This window comes from Biomphalaria glabrata, chromosome 6 (assembly GCF_947242115.1).
Source record: "Biomphalaria glabrata chromosome 6, xgBioGlab47.1, whole genome shotgun sequence".
Taxonomy (NCBI): domain Eukaryota; kingdom Metazoa; phylum Mollusca; class Gastropoda; family Planorbidae; genus Biomphalaria; species Biomphalaria glabrata.
The window spans coordinates 47,319,133-47,339,347 of record NC_074716.1 but is presented as its reverse complement, the minus strand read 5'-3'; the positions used below and the strand labels follow the sequence as shown (position 1 = coordinate 47,339,347).

The window sequence follows — 20,215 nt, the reverse complement described above, 5'->3', positions numbered from 1 at the left end:
GTCTAGATCTAGAGAAAATAGAGTGGAAATCATGACTTTATTAGATCTGTTGAGTTTTTTTTTTTTAAATATCTTTTAAATAGATCTAGAACCATAGTCTAAGTCTGGGTGTTGTAGATCTAGATTATTCTAGATATAAGAGATCTATAGATAAGTTCGGTTTTTTTAAAATGCGCATTCGAAATTTAAAATACCCAGATTTAAGTATTAATATACCCATATTGGTAGGGCCGCGTTAATCATTTATTAGATCTATTAAAGCATGTCTATATAAAAGATATTATTATTAAAAAATATATTATTATAAAAGATATAGTTGTGAATATTTACTAAAAAAAAATAAAATAATGAATTTTTTACTTTTGCCAATTAACACTCTGGCTGGCAAAAAGGATGACTCCTCAATACTGTGAAAAGACGATAACTGCATGAGTTGGTTTGGAATTGTATTTTGTAAGACTAACTTTAAAAAAAAATCCTTTAAGAGAATAAACGAAAAAAGGTTTGTCAGAAGAAAAGCTGGCTGGACTACGCAAATAATGGACCAGCCTCTCTCTCTTGTTAAGAACATTGGTGACAGGAAAAGTGGAGGATTTAGTTACGCGGGACAGATGATAATGATTTCATGTACATAAAAATAAATCCAGATTTTGTGTAAAATACCCAAATGTGAATGTACTGAAAACAGCTATTTTAATGGGGTGGCCTTAAAAAAATAACTTTTGTGACGATCCCTTATTCAGGAAAATTTTATAAATTACAAAACATTGTGAGAAAATGGATGAAGTTTTTAGAGATCTAATAAAATAAAGCGTAGGAAAGTTTTACTCTCATTGAAGGTCAGTCCAAGTGACTGGAGGAGTAAATTTCTTCTTTTGCATCCTCCTGAATTTCTCCATATTGCACCATGCGTGAAAATGATGCGCGACGGCACTCCCCTAGTAAAAACTAGGAGCTGTTGTTCCATTAGTATAGTTCCATGGTTCTATGTTATAATTTGCAGATTTTCCTAATGAAAAACAATAAAAATAGGCCTACTTTATAAAGAAAAAAAAACAAAGCTTATCTAAAGATAAGAACTCCACCATTACAGCCATATCGTTCAGCAATGTAATGTTCAATTTCCCTTTTTCGATATCAAACAAAATTAATTAATTACCACTATTTAATTAACTAATTGGTTACTCATTTTTTATTGATTCATGTTTTGTATGTAACAATGGATACTTTTGCAAAGTTTTAGCTACATATGAGAATGGGAAGTGGGAGAAAAAAAAAAACGTGTTCGAAATTTGTACCAGACAGACAGACAGACGGGAGTGAGTTGATATAAGCTTTGTAAATATGTATGATCTACCCAACTCCATTGCTATTCAATTCTTTAATTTCAATTAGGCTGATCAAAGTCATTGTTATTTTGTTTTTTCCTGTTTAATTAAGGCAACTCTTTCCTGGCTCAAACTGCATTTCGTAATAAAGGATTGAGTGATTTATTTTCTAATCACCATCATCATCATCATCATCATCATCATCATCATTGGACTTCTCCAGCCGTACAGCTAGAATGGCTCATCTCGTAGAGCGTGCGAATAAGTACTGTACTTTCCAAACCTATTTTCTGCGGCTTCACTGAAGGGCTCTACAAGAACGGCTCGAAAGGCTTGGGGGGGGGGGGGGGTTGAGGCAGAGGCGTAGCTAGCCAGGTGCGGGCCGCACGGGGCATCAGGCTGTGAGGGGCATCAAACTTTAGCTCAGTATTTATTAATGTTACGTGCGCAGCAGAGTGTGAATGTGGAATGGTGCGAAGGCGTGTTGAAAGGGTTAGAGAGAGAAAGGGAACCAAAATGGAGGTATAGAAACTAAATGGTGTTTACAGTGTTAATGAAGATGAAATTAATTATAAACTATGACCTTGTCGTCTTGTGTTGGTGTATTGTTAAAAGAGTCTCATCATATAACAAAACGTAACCATTAAATTCCTATTTCCCTGAGCTTGTCGGTTTAAAAACAACAGGATAATATACTGTAGACTTTACGACATTGGAGATTGGCCTGAAGACTTTTTCAGAGGATGTTCAAATACTGATACTGTTAGCTAAAACAGAACGTAAGGTTAATTTTTAATATCTTTTGTCTAGTTGCTTTTTTCCGTATTAGCAATACACTCACAATGAATACATGTTATTTTGGAAAAAAAGCAAGTCTTTTTGCAGTTTTATTTCGATTTTTTGTTTTTGGAGGGCATCATGAGGAGCTTCCGCACCGGGCATTATATACCGTAGCTACGCCACTGGGTTGAGGAGACTGGCGTAGCAGGATATAGAAATATTAGTTATTAGAAATTAGTTCATAAACAATGCATGAGATAAAAGGAAGAGGATAAAGTTGAATATATTTGCATACAAAGTAATATGAGCAGTCTAATTAACTTTGTCATCACCTGCTTGTACGGTAATACACTGACACAAAGACATAGGCTGATTAAAAAAAGCATCGCATATCACTCGAACACAGCTACCATCTCTTGAAGAGCTTTTTCATAAAAGATGCCTTTACTAAACACACACGATTCTTAAAGACTACCTGCACTCATTAAACCACTGTTACATCAGATCTGAACGAAGTGGTCGTCTCCTTTCCATTAGGACTAAAACAGGAAAGATTTAAAAAACTCTTTTATCCCACTTTCGGTCAGAGCGTTACAAGGTCATTTGTCGTCATCGAGAAGTACATAGAAGTCAAATTCATTAAGCGCTGGTTGTGAGTGTGTATGTGTTTCGTAAGTGAATGTTGTTCTTAGTTGCATCTATATAGTTATTGTTACAGTAGTTACGCTTAGGCGGTCGATTGTAGTCAAACTGAATTTCCTATCGATAGGACAAATTAAAATTATCTTTTCTTATTTAAAAAAAATGGAGTACCGGTATTTATTATTTTAATTTATTTTTTTTGGCAGTTACACTCCCAGAGCGGATCAGTTAATATTAATGAAATAATTTATCACAGTTCATAAATTGTATTTTTATTTAATTTTAATTCAAATTAGTGATCATGGTGGGCCGGGCCAGCAGTGTCATGCTGCAGACCACACTTTGCTTGCTTCATAGACTCTACATTGCAGATCTACATTTCACTTTTTTGTTCCACTGTCCACGATGGATGTGTCTAGTTTCTGACTCATAAATATCATGAATCGCTGAATCGTCTGCCCCTTTCATACATCCGGGGACTCGAAAGGTCTTCTGGGAGAAACAGAAACACTTTCAAACGGAACAATCTTTTTAACGTAAATTGGTCTCTTGAAGGGCAACCACTCGTGTTGGTCAAGGGACCAAACTCTTGTCCCTGAAATCGATTATTCATATGCATACGAACGAAACTGACTCTTTTGTGAAGTTCTCACGCTACCCTGGCCCTGCAGTAAGTCCCTACAACTGTTCTGGTGTTTTCCATATTCAGAACAGTGTGTCTAAAGCAGAGATTAATTTGTGTGTGCTGTATATAGCAGGGTGTATAATTTTGGGAGCTGACTAACATGAAAAATATTTTTTTAAATACTTTTACCAAAAGCATATATAACGAATAGTTGTATTAATTAGTTTGGATCAGTCATGTAATTAAATTTGTAATAATCTAATCTAACAATAATAAATCTGTGCGATTAGAAATATTTTTACCAATTGTTTTTGTTTAGCGCAATTTCATGCTTTTAGCTTTTTCACTGCGCTATGATCCCATCACTTGTTTGGACCAGGGAGAGTGGAAAGAGAAGAGTTTATCTATGTGAATGTTACCGTGATCCCTTTTAAAAAGCTGTATGACTTGAATTCGAACTTGAGGGCTCACGGCTCCTGAACGCCTACACACTAACCTTTTTTTCCAGTGAAGTGCTTATGAAAATATTATGTTTCGTAGCTATCTATTGTTAGTTTCAATGGTGGGCGATGACCTCATTCTTCTACACAAAGTATAAAGGGGACGAATTCAAGTTCAACCGCCTCATCTGTCAAGTACAATTTATTTCCCTTGCTTGATACCAAACAAGATAACTAATTACCAATAATTGATTAACTAATTGGTTAATATTTCATTGATTCTTGTTTTGTCAGGAGCTAGAAATAATTGTGCAAAATTTCAGCTTGATACGAAATGTGGTGTGCGAGAAATAACGTGTACAAAAAATTTACCAGACAGACATATAGACAGACAGAGAGGCAGAGTGTGTTGATATAAGCTTTGTAAAAACAAACCAACCCGCCAACACTATAACACTTTGTATAAGCCTGGTTTATGATTAAACTCTATTTACACATTAACATATGGCGTAATACACAGCATTAAAATATTAATGTCCGTCTTCTTCTAGTTTTTAATTGCAAAAGAGTGTCCTTGTAATCACAGCTCGTTTCCAATAAAGATCAATAAGACAGTCTTAGTCTACATTGTAACTGGTGACACCACACACACACACACACACAATGTGAACAGGCTACATGGGTTGGGCGTTCATTAGCGTCTTTGTTTGTTTGTTTGTTGTTTTTCCTAGCCATGTTTCAATGGAGATTTTCACGATACAATGTCATGGACGCTTGACCGTGGTCAACTAAGTAAACAAGTAATAGAAAGAAAAAAGAATTCTTTAAAAAAAAGCAAAGCTTATCTAAGGGAAGGAAGCACTAAGTACTGCCATTTATCTGAAAACTACGGGGTTTATCTCCCTTTCTGTCTGATGCCTGATAAAAATGCCTAATAAAAAGCTGGACAACTGTTTATGGAGTTGCTGAGAATGCAGAGTGCAGCATTAGGCTGCCCCCCAAGTCTTTCTCTCACACAAATGCCATGTCCCACATCACAGGCTAGACACACACACACAAAAACATCACGGACAAATTTTAAAAAGACACGAATCCATGTTTTCACGAACTATTACGATTTTTATATTTAAAAGTAGAACTCCTCTGTCTATTTCACCATGAACATCACCAGTTGCTATATTGTGAAAAAAACTTTTCAAGATTTACATTGACAATATCAAGTTTTCACTTTCAGCTCTTTCCTAAAAAAAATAGTCAAACATATTTCCCCCTTTTCGAACGATTTTTTTTTTAATTTGTTTAATTTATAATAGTCATTTCTTTTTAGTGCAGTCTGTATCAAGCTGGCTATCAAGATTCATTCGCTCACTGTTGAACTAATGATATCGATCAAAGTCTTGAGGCAACGACTTTCTTTATCTTACCAAAGCGAAGAGTATAGTACAAGGCTAAGACATGCGCACTGGCTTCTTAATCATCATACATGTAAATCAAAAGGGAAGGCTAGAGCGATCATTGCTTAAGTTCGTATCGTTCATTGACAACTACGAGCAAGGCGCTCTCACTGTAGCTTCTTTTTGTTCATTGGATGCTGAGGAGAGAGGGTAGTTTGGCATCAGGTTAGAGAAAGACTTTCAATATTTCTGCCAGATCGTGTAAGCTCAAGTTGGTCTTTCTCTCAATCACATCAAACGAACGCTTCTTTTACACAGAATAATCGAGAACATTCGTCTCGGTATAATACCCTTGAGTTTTTTTTGTTTGTGAATTTGATTGTTCGCAATAAACTTTAAAACATCAGAAAGATGCTTCAATGAAGTGTAATGTGTATATATCAATATTTGTTTAAGCTGCTTCCTATAACTAACAGTGTAACATTAGAAATTTTCTGTAACTACAATGCCTATATAGTGACTTCGCCACTTACACTGTGCTACTAAATATGCATCAATGCAAATTGTCACCACGTTATTTTCGATGGTCCCTGGGTGATATTGGGCTTATATTATAATGATATGTATTGTAGGCATTATCTGGATGAATCCTTGCACGCTAGTACCTCTCTCCTAAATGAGAAAATAACACTTGATATAACAAACACAAATATTACGTTTAATGTATACAATAACACCACATAGGAAATATGATACACTATCAAAGAATAAATGGTAATAATCCTTTATAGAACTTCTTGACAAATATAGTAATAACTTATTAACTGGTACAAGTCTCAACTACTTTATAATAACTTTGTAGTGACTGCTACAATAAGTTTTTAAAGTGACTACCTTCAGTCCTTCAATGACTGCCCCTTACTGACTGCCCTTTACTGACTGCTATCTTGTACTGGATAGCTTAAGGTTAAATTGTTCACCTAGAGAGTACTAGAGATATATATAGGCTAAATTGTTCACCTAGAGATACATGAGTTCTGAATTATACTCATAATATCACCAATATGGCACCAACAATGTAACTTGATGACACAAATATTACATAGATCTTAATCCTAATGCATCAACTGTTTATTTCAAATAGAAGTGTTTTAATTTCACTTTTATTTTTGACGGGCTTGGTATTTTGCTAGTATAATTCTCTCAAGTTGAAAAACATATTGGGTGAAAGCGTTGAGACTTCATAGTATGTTATTGTAGTCCTCCTGAAGACCGCTAGACATTTTCCGTCTCGCACGACGAAGTCTTATGACTTAGATCTAATACATAATGACACAAGATACCCACCGGTAATAACATCTTTGGCAGTAACTGACTCAATCCTTCATTACTAATGTACTAATGGGAAGCCCTTCATCTCCAGCCAGAGCTCGTGGTCTGAGTTCAAGCGAATCTTGTTCACCTCGACCATGCTAGCCTATATTACAAATTAATTACCATAGACGGATAGACACTTTGGGTTCTTCGAGGGCTTCGCTATTTCATGTGCATCTGAATTAATACTCCGAAGAAGGAGAGCTTTTTTTTTTGTAATCCGAATGTTAGTCTGTCCGTTTGTTCAGAATCCCTTAGCCCAGATACGACAATGGAAATTTTAAAAAAAGAATCAAAATATTATTTTAAATTAAAAAAAAAAAAAGCTTAGGCCTATCTAAGGGAAAGAGCTCTGCATTTACAGCTATATCTCTCAATAATGTAGGCATTATTTTCTTTTATTCCATATCAAACAAAATTATTAATTACCAATAATTAATTGACAAATGGGCTAATTTCTTAATGGATTTTACGTTTTGTTAGGTGTCAAGTCTAAAAAAAAAAAAAAGATCCCCTTGCAGTCTATAGGCCTACGTGTGGCCGGTGTAATGCTCTCAAAAGAATGGTCAGAAAATCATGCTTTTCATTTGAATGACTCTATCTATATATTCTCTTGTAATATTATGTTTCTCTTCGCTGCAGCTAAAGAGTTAATGTCTTTATATTCTCTTGTAATATTCTGTTTCTCTTCGCTGCAGCTAAAGAGTTAATGTCTATATATCCTCTTGTAATATTCTGTTTCTCTTCGTTGCAGCTAAAGAGTTAATGTCTATATATTCTCTTGTAATATTGTTTCTCTTCACTGCAGCTAAAGAGTTAATGTCTATATATTCTCTTGTAATATTGTTTCTCTTCGCTGCAGCTAAAGAGTTAATGTGTTTATATTCTCTTGTAATATTATGTTTCTTTTCGCTGCAGCTAAAGAGTTAATGTACTTATAAATATTCATTTTACATCGTTTGTTGTTTTTTTCCCTTTCTCCAGGTAATGCTAGACCTCTGTGAGGACAGGTCTAGTTGTTCCGTCACAGCGTCTCCAGAGACTTTCACCCAGGACCCATGCCAGGGCACCATCAAGTATTTGGAGGTCCACTACAAGTGTCGCCCAAGTAGGTCTTCAGTTTCTAGACTATTGTATTTTTCTCAGAGAAAAAAATGCGGAGGCGCAGTGGATGAGCGGTAAAGCGCTTGGCTTCCGAATTGTGGGTCCCGGGTTCAAATCCTCGTTTAAACCGAGATATTTTTAATTTCAGGATCTTTTGGCGCCTCTGAGTCCACCAGCTTCAATGTGTACTGGTGTGTGTAGGGGGGGGGGGGTTGGTTAAAGGCGGTTTTTCGTTGTGCTGGCCACATGACACCCTCGTTAACCGTGGGCCACAGAAACATGATTTTTACATCATAAGCCCCATAGATCGCAATGTCTGAAAGGGGTAACTTACTTACTTTACTATAGAACAACAGGGGGGTTTGTTTGACAAAATGATTACGTTTGTAACGAACGCTTACCTGAGACCTAGAGGTAAAAATCAAATGGTCAACTGTTTCTGTGGCTAAATTTTCAAAGAGGGTTTCGTGTGGTTAAAGCAACGACCAACTTGGTCAGTCACTCGTTAGAACTGAATCAGCTCTGGGAGGTCTTGAAATTCCAAACCCCCCAGCTTTCACCAGGAACTCGTCGAATGTGAAACCCTTCAGTTTTAAAACCGGATGTTTATTATTTGTACACTCATCCATCAAATATCTTAAGGTACTTCTGCTAGTGTGAATCAAAGACTGGAATGCACATTGGAGTGGGCGGCGGTTCCCTTACATTATGTTGATAAATAGAGTTAATTTTAGATATCTACTAGAGTTGGGACTCCTATAAGGGAAAACTCAATTAATCTACTGTTACCAAATCAAGCAAAGTATAAAGAAATTTGTGTGTTGTTGTTTTTTTTTAAAGCGTACTAGACATATGTTACCCGCGACCCGCGGGTCTTTATTTGCGCATTACTGTCGATATATTCACTGAGAGTGTTTGTAAACAATTAAACGAAATAATAATGTAATAAGTAAAGCGAATGTGTCAATGTAAGAATAGTGTGAATGAAGCTAACAGATCAAAATAGCTAATAAGGGGAAAATCCATTTTTTTTTTAAATTAAAACATTTGCTTATGAATAATCTAGTGGATTGGATTTAGATGTATGTTAAACGTAGCTAATGATCCTTTCACGTTATTTCTCTTTCGCTACGAAAATAAAATTAGTTTTGCGAAAATGGTTTACCCGAAGTCGATACATTCTTATCTATTAAAAACGAAAAGAGCGATAGCTTTGTTAAATGAGTGGGATTATAAAGTGAACAATTAAAAGAAATAATTTTTAGTACGCGATTCATGAATGAATATAGATCTAGGCCTATCTCACCTCGGCTTCGCAGCTTTCGTAAACGAATGTAGATTTAGAAAACCAAATTTGAATGTTTATTTGATCAAAATATGAAATGAATGGACTTTAATTAATATATTTATACATTAAAATAGTTGGATTAGAGTTTTAGATCTAGGGATGGTATTATAAAGTGAACAATTAAACGAAATAATTTTTAGTACGCGATTCATGAATGAATATAGATCTAGGCCTATCTCAACTCGGCTTCGCAGCTGCCGTAAGCGAGTGTAGCTTTAGAAAACCAAATTTGAATGTTTATTTGATCAAAATATGAAATGAATGGACTTTAATTAATATGTTTATGTGTTAAAGTATAAAACTATCCGTGCGAAGAGAAGTTTTATCATCTTAGAGTTGAATTAGAGTTTTAGATCTAGGGATGGGATTATAAAGTAAACAATTAAACGAATTAATATTTAGTACGCGATTCATTACGGAATTGTCTAATGAAAGAATGTTCGTCAGGAAATCTGTAATCACAGATATATGGAACTAATTAATGTAAAAAATGCTTTTGAAACACAAAATTGAAGGTTAATTTTATTATATAATGAAATTAATGGATCTTATTTTGTCTTTTCATGTGTCAAAGTAAAAAACTATCTGCGCAAAGTGTATTTCTTAAAATTAGATCTAGGTCTAAATCCGTTCTATCTTTTCTCATGTCAACATTGTAGACATGGCCTAGATCCATAAAATACTATAGCTGTAATAGAGTCGGACAACTTTATTTTTTTTTAGGGTCTTACATTTGTTTTAGGGCTACAATACATTCACTAAGGTCTAAGTTGGTACCCAAGGAACATTCCTGCCTAGTTTTATCAAGATTGGTCAAGCGGTTTTGATGTCTATAAGTAACATACATACATACATACATACATACATACATACATACCCCTCACATTCTACTTTATAATATAGATTTAAGGGGAAAAGCCGCGAAAATCATTGCCATATCTCTAGATACTGCAAGGTTTAATTCCCTTTTTCTATATAAACAATAATTAATTAATTAACACCAATTTTTTAGCCCATTGTTAATTTAAGTTTTTTTATTGATTCGTGTATTGTCATCGACTATAAGTAGTTGTGAAAAAATTTTCAACTTATCCGAGAATGGGAGGTTGGAGAAATAATGTGTACGAGATTTGTACTAGACAGACAGACAGACAGATGGAGTCAGTTAAGATAAGCTTAGTAAAAAAAAAATACAACACGCGCGCAAAAACAATCATGTTACCTCCCTTTATGTTTCAACCATTGATTCAACCTTTTTTTTTTTTTTAATAGGCCTATATCCAAGACTCATTTAAGGGAAAAAAATATTTAGCCTTGCATGCAGATGTTATAAAGGGTCAAGGATTATCCTCGAGAAGACTGGCATGATTAATCCTATGATTCACTGGGCCGCTACCGGAAATGCTAAACATTATAGAACAGCCCTTCTACCAATAAAACGTCTTCTAAATTTCAATCTGCTTCCTGCATCTGTATCACGCCAAACATAGCGACTTCTTTTTTTTTTTAAAGCATTAACTGGCAACATCTGGGGAACAGACGTACTTCCTTTTTGTGACCAGATTGTATTGTAGATTCTTATGGATCTAGAATCTAGATCTAGATCTAATAGAAGAGAAAGATTGTCGCGCGTTAGGAGTGGAAATTCAAAAGTGTCAACGACCACCTTCCCACGTGCCCCTTGCTGCCAGTCTATTAGCTCACGTTTTTATAAATCAAGTTCTTCTGTTAATGGTTCAGTTTAGGAGTTCTACAAAAGACGGTGCGCAAACTGTTCCTAAACATTTATTTTAACACTTTACTAAAAAATATATAGAAACATTTGAGTCGAGTGCAGAAATTACCGATGAAAGCGTGTTCAAGACTAAAGCCAAATTTAAGATGATTATATGTTTCAAAATTCTAACGGTCTATAACCGTTTGATCGTCTTATGAGCTGAGCCGAAGGCTCTTCGAGCTCAAAGTTTGAAAAAAAAACTATTTGGACGCCAAACAGTAAAAAAAAAAAAAAACCTGTGGGAACACAGTTCTGTTTGAGAGAGACCCGAGTCAATGCCTATGTAAAACATTGCTGTTTCCAATGCCTTTGGCCCCCGACGCATGCTTGGCTGCACATGGCCGAAGGCCGAGGACACCGGGAGCCTCCGCCGTTTTCCTTCGTTATACCAAGCTAACCGTGGGGGACTCGCCATTTATGTAACGGTCCCTTGAGGAATTGCGCATGGATGTGTGACAGGTTTGTGGGGACTCTTTTGCAACCCCGCCAGTGCAAGAGGTGGACTCTATTTATGTTTCGCCATTCATTTAGCCAATTCCCCCCTCAAGTAGCCGTTTCCACCCGGGTGCCACGGTGAGGCAGAACAGCGTATCCGGGACGGTCTATAACCAGATTTTTCACCAGATCTTATTATAAACTGTCAAATATCAAAGAAAATCGTTGGAGCCATTTTTGAAATAATCGACCATTGTTCAAGTTCCACCCAGTTTCCAGTTTCCTTGTTGAACCCTCAAAGAGTTTGCATGCAAATAAGAGGAATTAAAAAAAAAAATATCTAGATGGCTAAACAAAAATTCGAAAGCCTGTATTGTGGTAAGGGAAACAAAAGAGCGAAACAATTTTTTTGCATGCCGGCTTTAGAGAGATTGTGATCAAGGGCAGTTACTTTGTATCCTAAAAGGAAACCAAGGGACGCTACCATGTATGAGTTATTTCTATCAGAACATTGTGTAAGCCTACTGTCATTGTTTCGATACTTTCTGAAAGGCGAGATCTAAAACAACAAAGATCAAAATATTTTGTACTATTCTCCTTTTTTTTTTATATTAAATTTTTCCTTACCGTCATGTCTGGATTTACCTATAGACAAATACAAGCAATAGTTTAGTGCCCAGCCCAATATACAGTCTATGATAATTTTATTGAATGTTACCGGGAAATCATTAAAGGAATGTAGCTGGAGCATTATTTATAATTATCTATTAACAAGACCAGTGTGTAGTCTTTCAATGATCAAAATAATAATAATAATAAATAAATACCTACATAACTTTACTACAGACAAGAATTTTTGTTATAGATAATTGTTGTTTTTTTTTGTTTTTTTTTTACGTATAAGGGTACGTACACACAAATGTGCACGAGTAGGTTCATGGGTTACAATGAACGAAGCATTATTTAGCAGAAATTAGATTTTCATGGGGCTGTTGTATGCTTACATTTTGATAAATATAAAACCGAATTTATGAATTCATAGTATAAAAGACAAATATTTGATACGTTGTTCTGTTTATAATAGAATCGGAAAGTAAAAATGCAACTATTTATTCTCCAAACTGTTTGAATCTCAGCAGCAAGATCGACACATAAAAATGTAACTTGTGTAATGTAAATGCAAATGCTAATATTTTTTTTCTTTTCCTTAGCCATTACTAGCCATGGGAATCGCGTCATATTTCGCATCTGTTAGATCTGTTTCTCAATCTGTGGTGTATTTGATTACATCTATACAGCGTATCCCTAACCTTGACCTATCAAAGGTGCTACCTGTAGCAAGGTAGCCTTCTGCTGCATGTTGCATATAATATCAACTACGCTTCTTTTAGCCTGCATAGAAATCTATGCCGTAATCGCCATAAACATTTTAATGGTGTCGAAGAGAGAAAGATAACAATGTGACGTCACGGCTTCGTGCCGTACAAGGGGAGATAACATTTGTAGTAAAGTTGAATTTAGTCTGGAGTTGGCGCAACTTGAATCAGAGCCCCAAAATAATTTACCAAATCTAATAAACATTCATTTGCATAGTGTTCTGCTGGTACTAGTACTAAGGTCTTTGTGATGAATCTAAACATGCTGATGAGATGCATCATGCATGTGATAAATTCAAAACTGGAAACGGAGTTTATTCTTATCTTATAAAATTCAGACGTTACTTTAAAAAAAGAAGATACACTGCGTCCTATGCGTGTCCCTAGGTCAATCTAGTTTTGCATGTTAATCAATGACTTGAATTCTGCTAAGTCACTGGTTTTCCTGTCTGGTTCAGGCAACCCATTCCATGCTCTAATAGCACTAGGGAAGAAGAGCATTTGTACACATTTGTCCTTGCCTAAGGAACGAGGAATGTGCCTTAATCTTTGTGTCTTTCTGAGTATTTTATTAGTTTTTGTTTTTGTATTTGAACTTTTGGAGATTATGTTTCAGTGTTTTATGTATAATTGCTACTTTACTTTTGAGTCTTCTATCCGGAAGGCTTTCTAAATTTAGTGATTTAGAGAGAGAGAGAGACTTTAAAGGGGGCATAAACTATATAGATATTTGTTGGTTGCTCATTTACAGGTGTATTATCAGAGATTTATAATAATAATCTCTAGTGTTAATCGTTGGCTTTAACATTATATTGAATATTTCTTTTTACTCTAATTGTTTATTTTATGAAGTGTTTTGTTATTTTCGTTTCTACATATTTGATAAACTCTTTTTTTTAATGTACTTGCCAGTATTAATTTATTTTAGAGTAATATTTATCTCTCTGGTACATGTATCTCTTTTTTTTTTTACGTTGATAAAAAAATTTTGCCTTTAAGAGAACAAAAGTGGATATATACCTATAAAGGAAAACCGCACAAGAGAATACAAACTGTATTTATTAATCGTATTTTTTTTTATTTTTTTTGGTTTATATTTTATTTTCTTATATTGTTTTGGGGAGAGGTTGGAGAGTTTTTAGTTCTGCGTCCTTTTTGGCAAGTCAATTAATTTCTGTGTATTATTGTGAGAGTGTGCAATAGGCAAACTCAGTGTTTAGAACGAATTAGACTATTTGGGAAGACCATAAGTTGATGCATCAGATACAAACATTTAAAAATAAAAGCGACTTCCTAGAATGTAGGTAGCGCCTAATCAGACCTGCCCGAACGTGCGTGTGGGTGAAAGCTGGCTTGTGTCTTGTTTCCATTAGCGCAGATTTGACATATTTCTGTTTTCCCCCATCTAGATGAGTACCAGTGGATCACGGCGTGCGAAGGGGAAGAGTTACAGATTTCATGTGCTAAAGGGGGCATCGCGATATACTCGGCCATGTTCGGACGATCTCCGAACGGATCCAACCAGTGTCCACCAAACAAGCACGGCTATATAGGTAAGTGCTGTGTATGCTGTTATAACTAACTATATTGATTTAGATCTTTCAAAGACTATTTTTAAAAAATATTTTTTAAGGGATATAATAATATGAAATTATATTTTTTTATCATAACTTTACATTTGTTTGTTGCTTTTTTTTTGTTTTTTCGCATTCATATCTGTTACCCCTCCACCTTGATCTGAAGTTGTGTTTTTTTTTAAGTGACTGAAAATAAAACTGGAACAGACACAAAATAGAGCAGTGAGATTTATAACAAACGAATATTCACATTTGACTAGAGTAACACCTTTAGTAAAATCGCTAAATTTAGAAAGCCTTCAGGATAGAAGACTCAAAAGTAAAGTAGCAATTATACATAAAACACTGAACCATAATCTTCAAATACAAAAACAAAATCTAATAAAATACTCAGAAAAAGATAAAGGCACATTCCTTGTTCCATATACTAGGACAAATTTGTACCAATGCTCCTTTTTCCCTAGTGCTATTAGAGCATGGAATGGGTTGCCTGAGCCAGCCAGGATAAAATCAGTGACTTAGCAGAGTTTAAGTTATTGATTAATATGCATGACAAAATGCATGACGCCTAGGACGTAATTAACGTCTGTGTTATATAAGATTAGATAATACATTGATCCTTATATCTAATCTGTTACAGAAGTTTTTATTACAGGATTATATAAATTCGTTACATAATTTTAAAAAAAAATGATTTTATAGATGTTCCCTATTCATTAATGACCTCCTTAATCCTAGGACGACTATGATTCATTTCGAACACTTTTTCATATGTTTGTGGAGCCCTATTTTGGAGAGACACTCCTGTCCACATATATTGCAGGTCAAGTTGGCTTTCGCTTTGGTGGTAGAGGAGCTTGCCATTTTTTGTATGGCACGCTTTTCTTCAAGAGCTAAGCCCCATGTTTTCTCGTTGTCCATAGCTTTCTTGGTCACCGTCTCTCTCCAACTACTGTGGTTTAGTGCTATGTTTTTATCAATGTTCACTCCATAGACCTATAGGCCTATATACTATATAAGTCTATGGTTCACTCATTTTAAATCCCGTTTTATCACATCACGGAGGTGGGGGCGATCACCACTCATTTATCTATCAAATTGGCATCAGAGTCCTGGATCCTATATTCCCGCCACACCAAAAAATTAAACTCCTCCCACCTACGCTGCCTAAGTCTAAGGAGTATCCATAAGGTGCGTTGGTCCGACCACATACCAGACACAGAATTTTAAAGCTGTCCAACATGCACAGTATCAATGCGACAGTAAAAAGGTCCCAACTTCGATGGGCGGGACATGTAGTCCGCATGCCAGAGTTTTCAAACGACTTCTGTACGGGGAGCTGTGTGCAGGAAGGCGCTCCCAGGGAGGTCAATACAAGCGCTACAAAGACACTCTCAAGAACTTCAAGGAATGCGATATCGACATTCACGGCTGCGATGCACTGGCTCTCGATCGCTTCTCATGGCGTGAAGCTGTGAGTCTCGGAGTCTCAAGAATTGAAGCAAGAAGAGTGGCCAGGGCAAAAGAGCGCCTAACCAACAAAAAGCTGAGAGAAGAAGCATGCCTATCTGCAACTGACCTAACCCACCCATGCCGCGTATGCGGCCGGCTTTTTAAAGCGAGGATTGGACTTTACAGTCATCTTCGAGTCCATAGGAAATGAGAAATGTGCTCATCTTCGACCACGAAGGAGGAGCTATATAACTGATTCATTTTAATTTTTAAAAAATTACTGTGAGTTAGTATATATTTAGTTCGAAGCCCAAAAGATTCTTAAGAAGACATATATTCATTGTCAGAAGGCAGTATTGCTGGAGACAGTATCACGAAATTCTTCATTAGACACGGTTGAGAGGGCTGCAATGAATTTGGTTCCCCCCCCCCCCTTTGAATGAAGCTCAACCCTGGCAGTGCCCGAGAATAAATATTAAAATTCACAATAGTATTAATATTAGTTATAATAATAGTAATACAATTTGCAACATTCTTCCACCTTTAGATTGTCAGGCCTCTGATGCTGTCACAGAAGTCCGTTCCCTTTGTCATGGAAAGAAAAACTGTGCCATTGAAGCCAATGAAAGTCATTTTGGTGACCCTTGTCCAGATGGCACCAACAAATATTTGAGTGTAAATTATGCCTGTGGTAAGTGTTGATACTTAGCTTTTGGTTTGTATCTTCTGTCTGCAAGTACAACTAAACAGGTGTAGGCATATTATATTCTTAGAGTAGGACTTGAGATAAACTGTAATAAGAGTGTATAGAATCTCTTGAGAAATAGCTCTTAGGCTTTACATGTACTTCTGGGTTTTTTACTTAGTACTAGGTCTGATTATAGTCTAAATCAGCGGTTCTCAACCTTTTAGGCTCGGCAACCCCTTTTTACAATCCCCCACTCTGCCGCGACACCCCCCCCCCCCAAAGCAATAGAAGAATAGACCAAAAAAATCAATTTCTTCGATGTTCCTAGGCGATCCCTGGCAAATCATCAATCGTCCCCAAAGGGGTGGCGACCCACAGGTTGAGAACCCCTGGTCTAAATAGTTAAAGAAAAAGAAATTAATTATTTGTTACTTGAAAAGTTCCCAGAAAGATCCTGAAACCAATGAATGGGAAGAAAAGCAATCACAAAAAGAAGAAAAAGAAGAAAAAAAAAGTCATTCCTGGAACTACACAAAGTCCACCAGGAGATAACACTAGTGAATCATCTGTAACTCAAGTGTCATTTTATGAAGTCACCAACAAATCTGACAGTCTTGTTTCAGAGACTGAACAAGTCACAAAATCATTAACTTCATCACTTCAAGATCATATTGATCATACTACAGGTAATAAACATTTGAATCATACTACAGGTATTAAACATTAGACCGTGTTAATCTACATTATATGAAAATGTTACAGAATTAATTGTATCCCCCCCCCCTCTTTTTTTTTTGTGAGCTTTTTGAAATAATTTATCAAAATGGAAACATTTCTCTAATGAATTCAAGTCCAGAACCAAAAAAATCTAAGACTCATACGAGACCTACATCTGCATATTTTGTCATTTCTAAAGCAAACAAAGTCATTGTCTTCTGTAGGTAAAAACTAGCCAGAATATAAAACATATATAACAACACTAAGCTCAAGCTAAAAAAAAATACTTAAAAATAAAAATGTTGATTTTTAGATTAGTCAGGAACAGTTTATATAATTGTCAATTTTACTATTTAAATTTTAAGATTTATTTAGTAATATTTTCTTTTACCAGAATCATATTTGCCAAAGACAAGTATTAAATCTGTGATTAATCATCAAACGGAAGAGCCAGTTGTTGGCAGCTTACAGGAAGATACTTCCAAACCTGATCTGGAAACACACATTGATGTCAGTACCACAAACAGTGATGATAATGGAGCCTATTACAAAAGTTTTGAAGATGTTACTTCATCAGAATTGATTCCTCCTGGTCTTAATGACAGTGGCAGTAAAACTGTAGGTGACGCAGATCCCGCCAGACAAGACAATGATATTAAACGTCATGGCTCAAACTCCAGCCATAAAAACAATCTAGACCATAGCAATATCAAGGGCCATGACTCTCAAAAAGGCAGCAGCTCAGACACTGAAAAAGACAATGGGGACATACCATCACAAAAACTTCCCAACTCTAAACCGACATCATCTCATAATCTAGAAATAACATTGGCCCCTTTTCCGACCGACAGCCACAATGACAATGCTCTCAAAGAGAATAAGAGCCATATGCCAGGCTCCAATGGTCCAGTGGATAAAACTGATTTGGTGACTGAGAGAAATTTAACAGTGCTATGTAGTAATTACACTCCAGATGTTAGATGGGGAGGAATGCAAAAACCATCAAATCAAAATACTATTGGATTTTTAAAAGATTGGTTTGCAATCAGTCACTACCTCAAAAGTGAGTATTTTCATATTTACAGACTCCATCTCCATTCATGGCTCTTGCACATCTTTTTTATATCTTTACCCTTCATGCCTTCATGCTCAAACTGCGGCCCACGGGCCATATCTAGCCTTTGATGCATTGCTATAGATCTCTCCATATTTCTGCCTACTGTGACAGTGTATAATAAAGCAACAGAGGCTCATTTTCATTTCATTTATTCTTTGGTTCTGATGAGGTTTTGTTTGTTTGTAAAATGTTTTACATGTTTCGTATGTTCCTTCAGAGTGAAGATAGTTTACTTCCTAGTCCAAACCTCCAGCAGGACGACGGGAGATGGGAGCAGGCAGGGTTTGAACCCGGGACCATCAATAAATCCATATGACAGTCCAGCGTGCAAACCGCACAATGAAGCAGCCATCCATGGATAGGTCCATGTCATGGCTGCCTGGTCATGTGGTTAACATTCTGGTCTGTTGTTCAGTGGTTTCTGGTTAAAACTCTGCTCCCTGCCATTTCCTGTCCTCCCGCAGGAGGTTTGGTCTAGGATGTAATTATCTTCAGAATCTAAAGAAACACCCCAAACAAGTAAAATACTTTCAAAATATTTACAAACAAACTTAAGCATCAGAAATATATATAGCCCCCAGGCCATAAATAGTTGGACACCCTGTTTTATGTCAATGCTGACTTAAATAAATTATTATTAAGTGACCCATAATTATTGTTTTTATTTTATTTTTTAACTCTTTCTCTCCGTAATTATTTACCACATTCTGGTGGAATCAGCGCTGGTATCGTCAGTTAGTAGAGAAAGAGTTAAAAGATGTTCCGTTTCTCTTTGAGACATAGCAGTCTATGCGACAGATAATGTATCATGCTCACTTTTTTTCTCTAGTGAACATGTAATAAAGATGGTATGATGTATTTCATTTGCCAACATGCTTTCTTTCCTTAAATAATGTTGGCACACATAAAAACTGTGTGGACCTCTTATATATAAACACCCAAAGATCCTAAACTGAAAATCACACACCTCATCAATTTGGAACACTAATTTTGAATACCCACACCCTCAAATAATTATTACAAATAAATGTTTGCCTTTCATTTAATTAGGATGACTTCCCTTATTTCTTCCCTTGATTATACTAATTTTTTTTTTAAAGTGTAAGAAAAGAGGAATCTTTGATCTTTGGCTTGTTAAATTAAGGTTTAGCTTCTTTTTTTTTTCTTTTTAATTTGTTTTATTTTCTTATTTTTCCTTTTTCATGAATCTTTAATAATATGTTGTTGAGTGCTCCAAGAACAGGTTGATTAAATAGAGGTTTTTGATATGTGTATACATTTTTTTGTTAGCTGGGTCATACTTTTGTTTAATTATTTTAATGTTAGTGTTATGCTTTATAAAACTAGTTTGCTTTTTCATTAAGTCATAAAAGTAATAATGTTTAGTTGTATTACCAATAACTTTAACCTTCATCTTGGTCTGGGACAGATTGATGATTAGATTGGGATATTTGGGTGAGAGGCTAAAAGTGCATGGCCACCTATCAAGAGAGCTCAAGTTCAAATCCCTACTTAAGCAGAGTTGTATTTGTTGAGTGCCTAAAGGCAGCATAGAAACCTTCTCCCAGATACACATCCCGGCCCACCACTTGTCCATTACAAAGATTTAATGACAGTAGTCTAGACCAGAATACTGGATTTAGTTACAGTTAGAGTATTGGTATTGTCAAAAATTAAATCTGTTAGCCCGGCTAAATAAAATGGTGCACAAAATGTTTCTGAATCTCTTTTTATTTTTGTATTCAAAATAAAAAGAAGCAAGCCAAATTTAATTTTAAGAAGATTTTCCCTGTGTGGGCAATTAGCTAGTAATTCTTTTCCATAGATATAGATAAACTGTCAAATTTCTAGGAAAATCATTAGAGCCATTTTTTTTTTAGATTGTCCACCCTAGTTTTTAAACCCAAGAAGAGTTTTCAAGCTGATAAGAGGTAGTGTAGAAAAAAAAAGCTGAATATGGAAGTATCACTTGTATCATCTACTAAGTACTTGATAGTGTCAAATATTTCATTTGTTTGTTTTTTTCGTCTCCTTTTTGGGT

General features: G+C 35.6%; 1 protein-coding gene across 4 annotated transcripts in view; it reads left to right on the top strand.

The window, feature by feature from the left end:
- Positions 1–20,215, top strand: part of LOC106077796 (uncharacterized) — a 174,625-nt gene that overhangs the window by 148,334 nt on the left and 6,076 nt on the right. For all 4 annotated transcript variants that reach the window (XR_008778308.1, XM_056031546.1, XM_056031548.1 and 1 more), the window contains 5 exons: positions 7,568–7,691; positions 14,033–14,176; positions 16,200–16,343; positions 16,781–17,026; positions 17,452–18,120. Coding sequence is in view for 3 of the 4 variants with exons in the window: in XM_056031546.1 (XP_055887521.1) it covers positions 7,568–7,691; positions 14,033–14,176; positions 16,200–16,343; positions 16,781–17,026; positions 17,452–18,120 (1,327 nt within the window). In the remaining variant the exon portion in view is untranslated. The remainder of the gene's footprint in view (positions 1–7,567; positions 7,692–14,032; positions 14,177–16,199; positions 16,344–16,780; positions 17,027–17,451; positions 18,121–20,215) is intronic.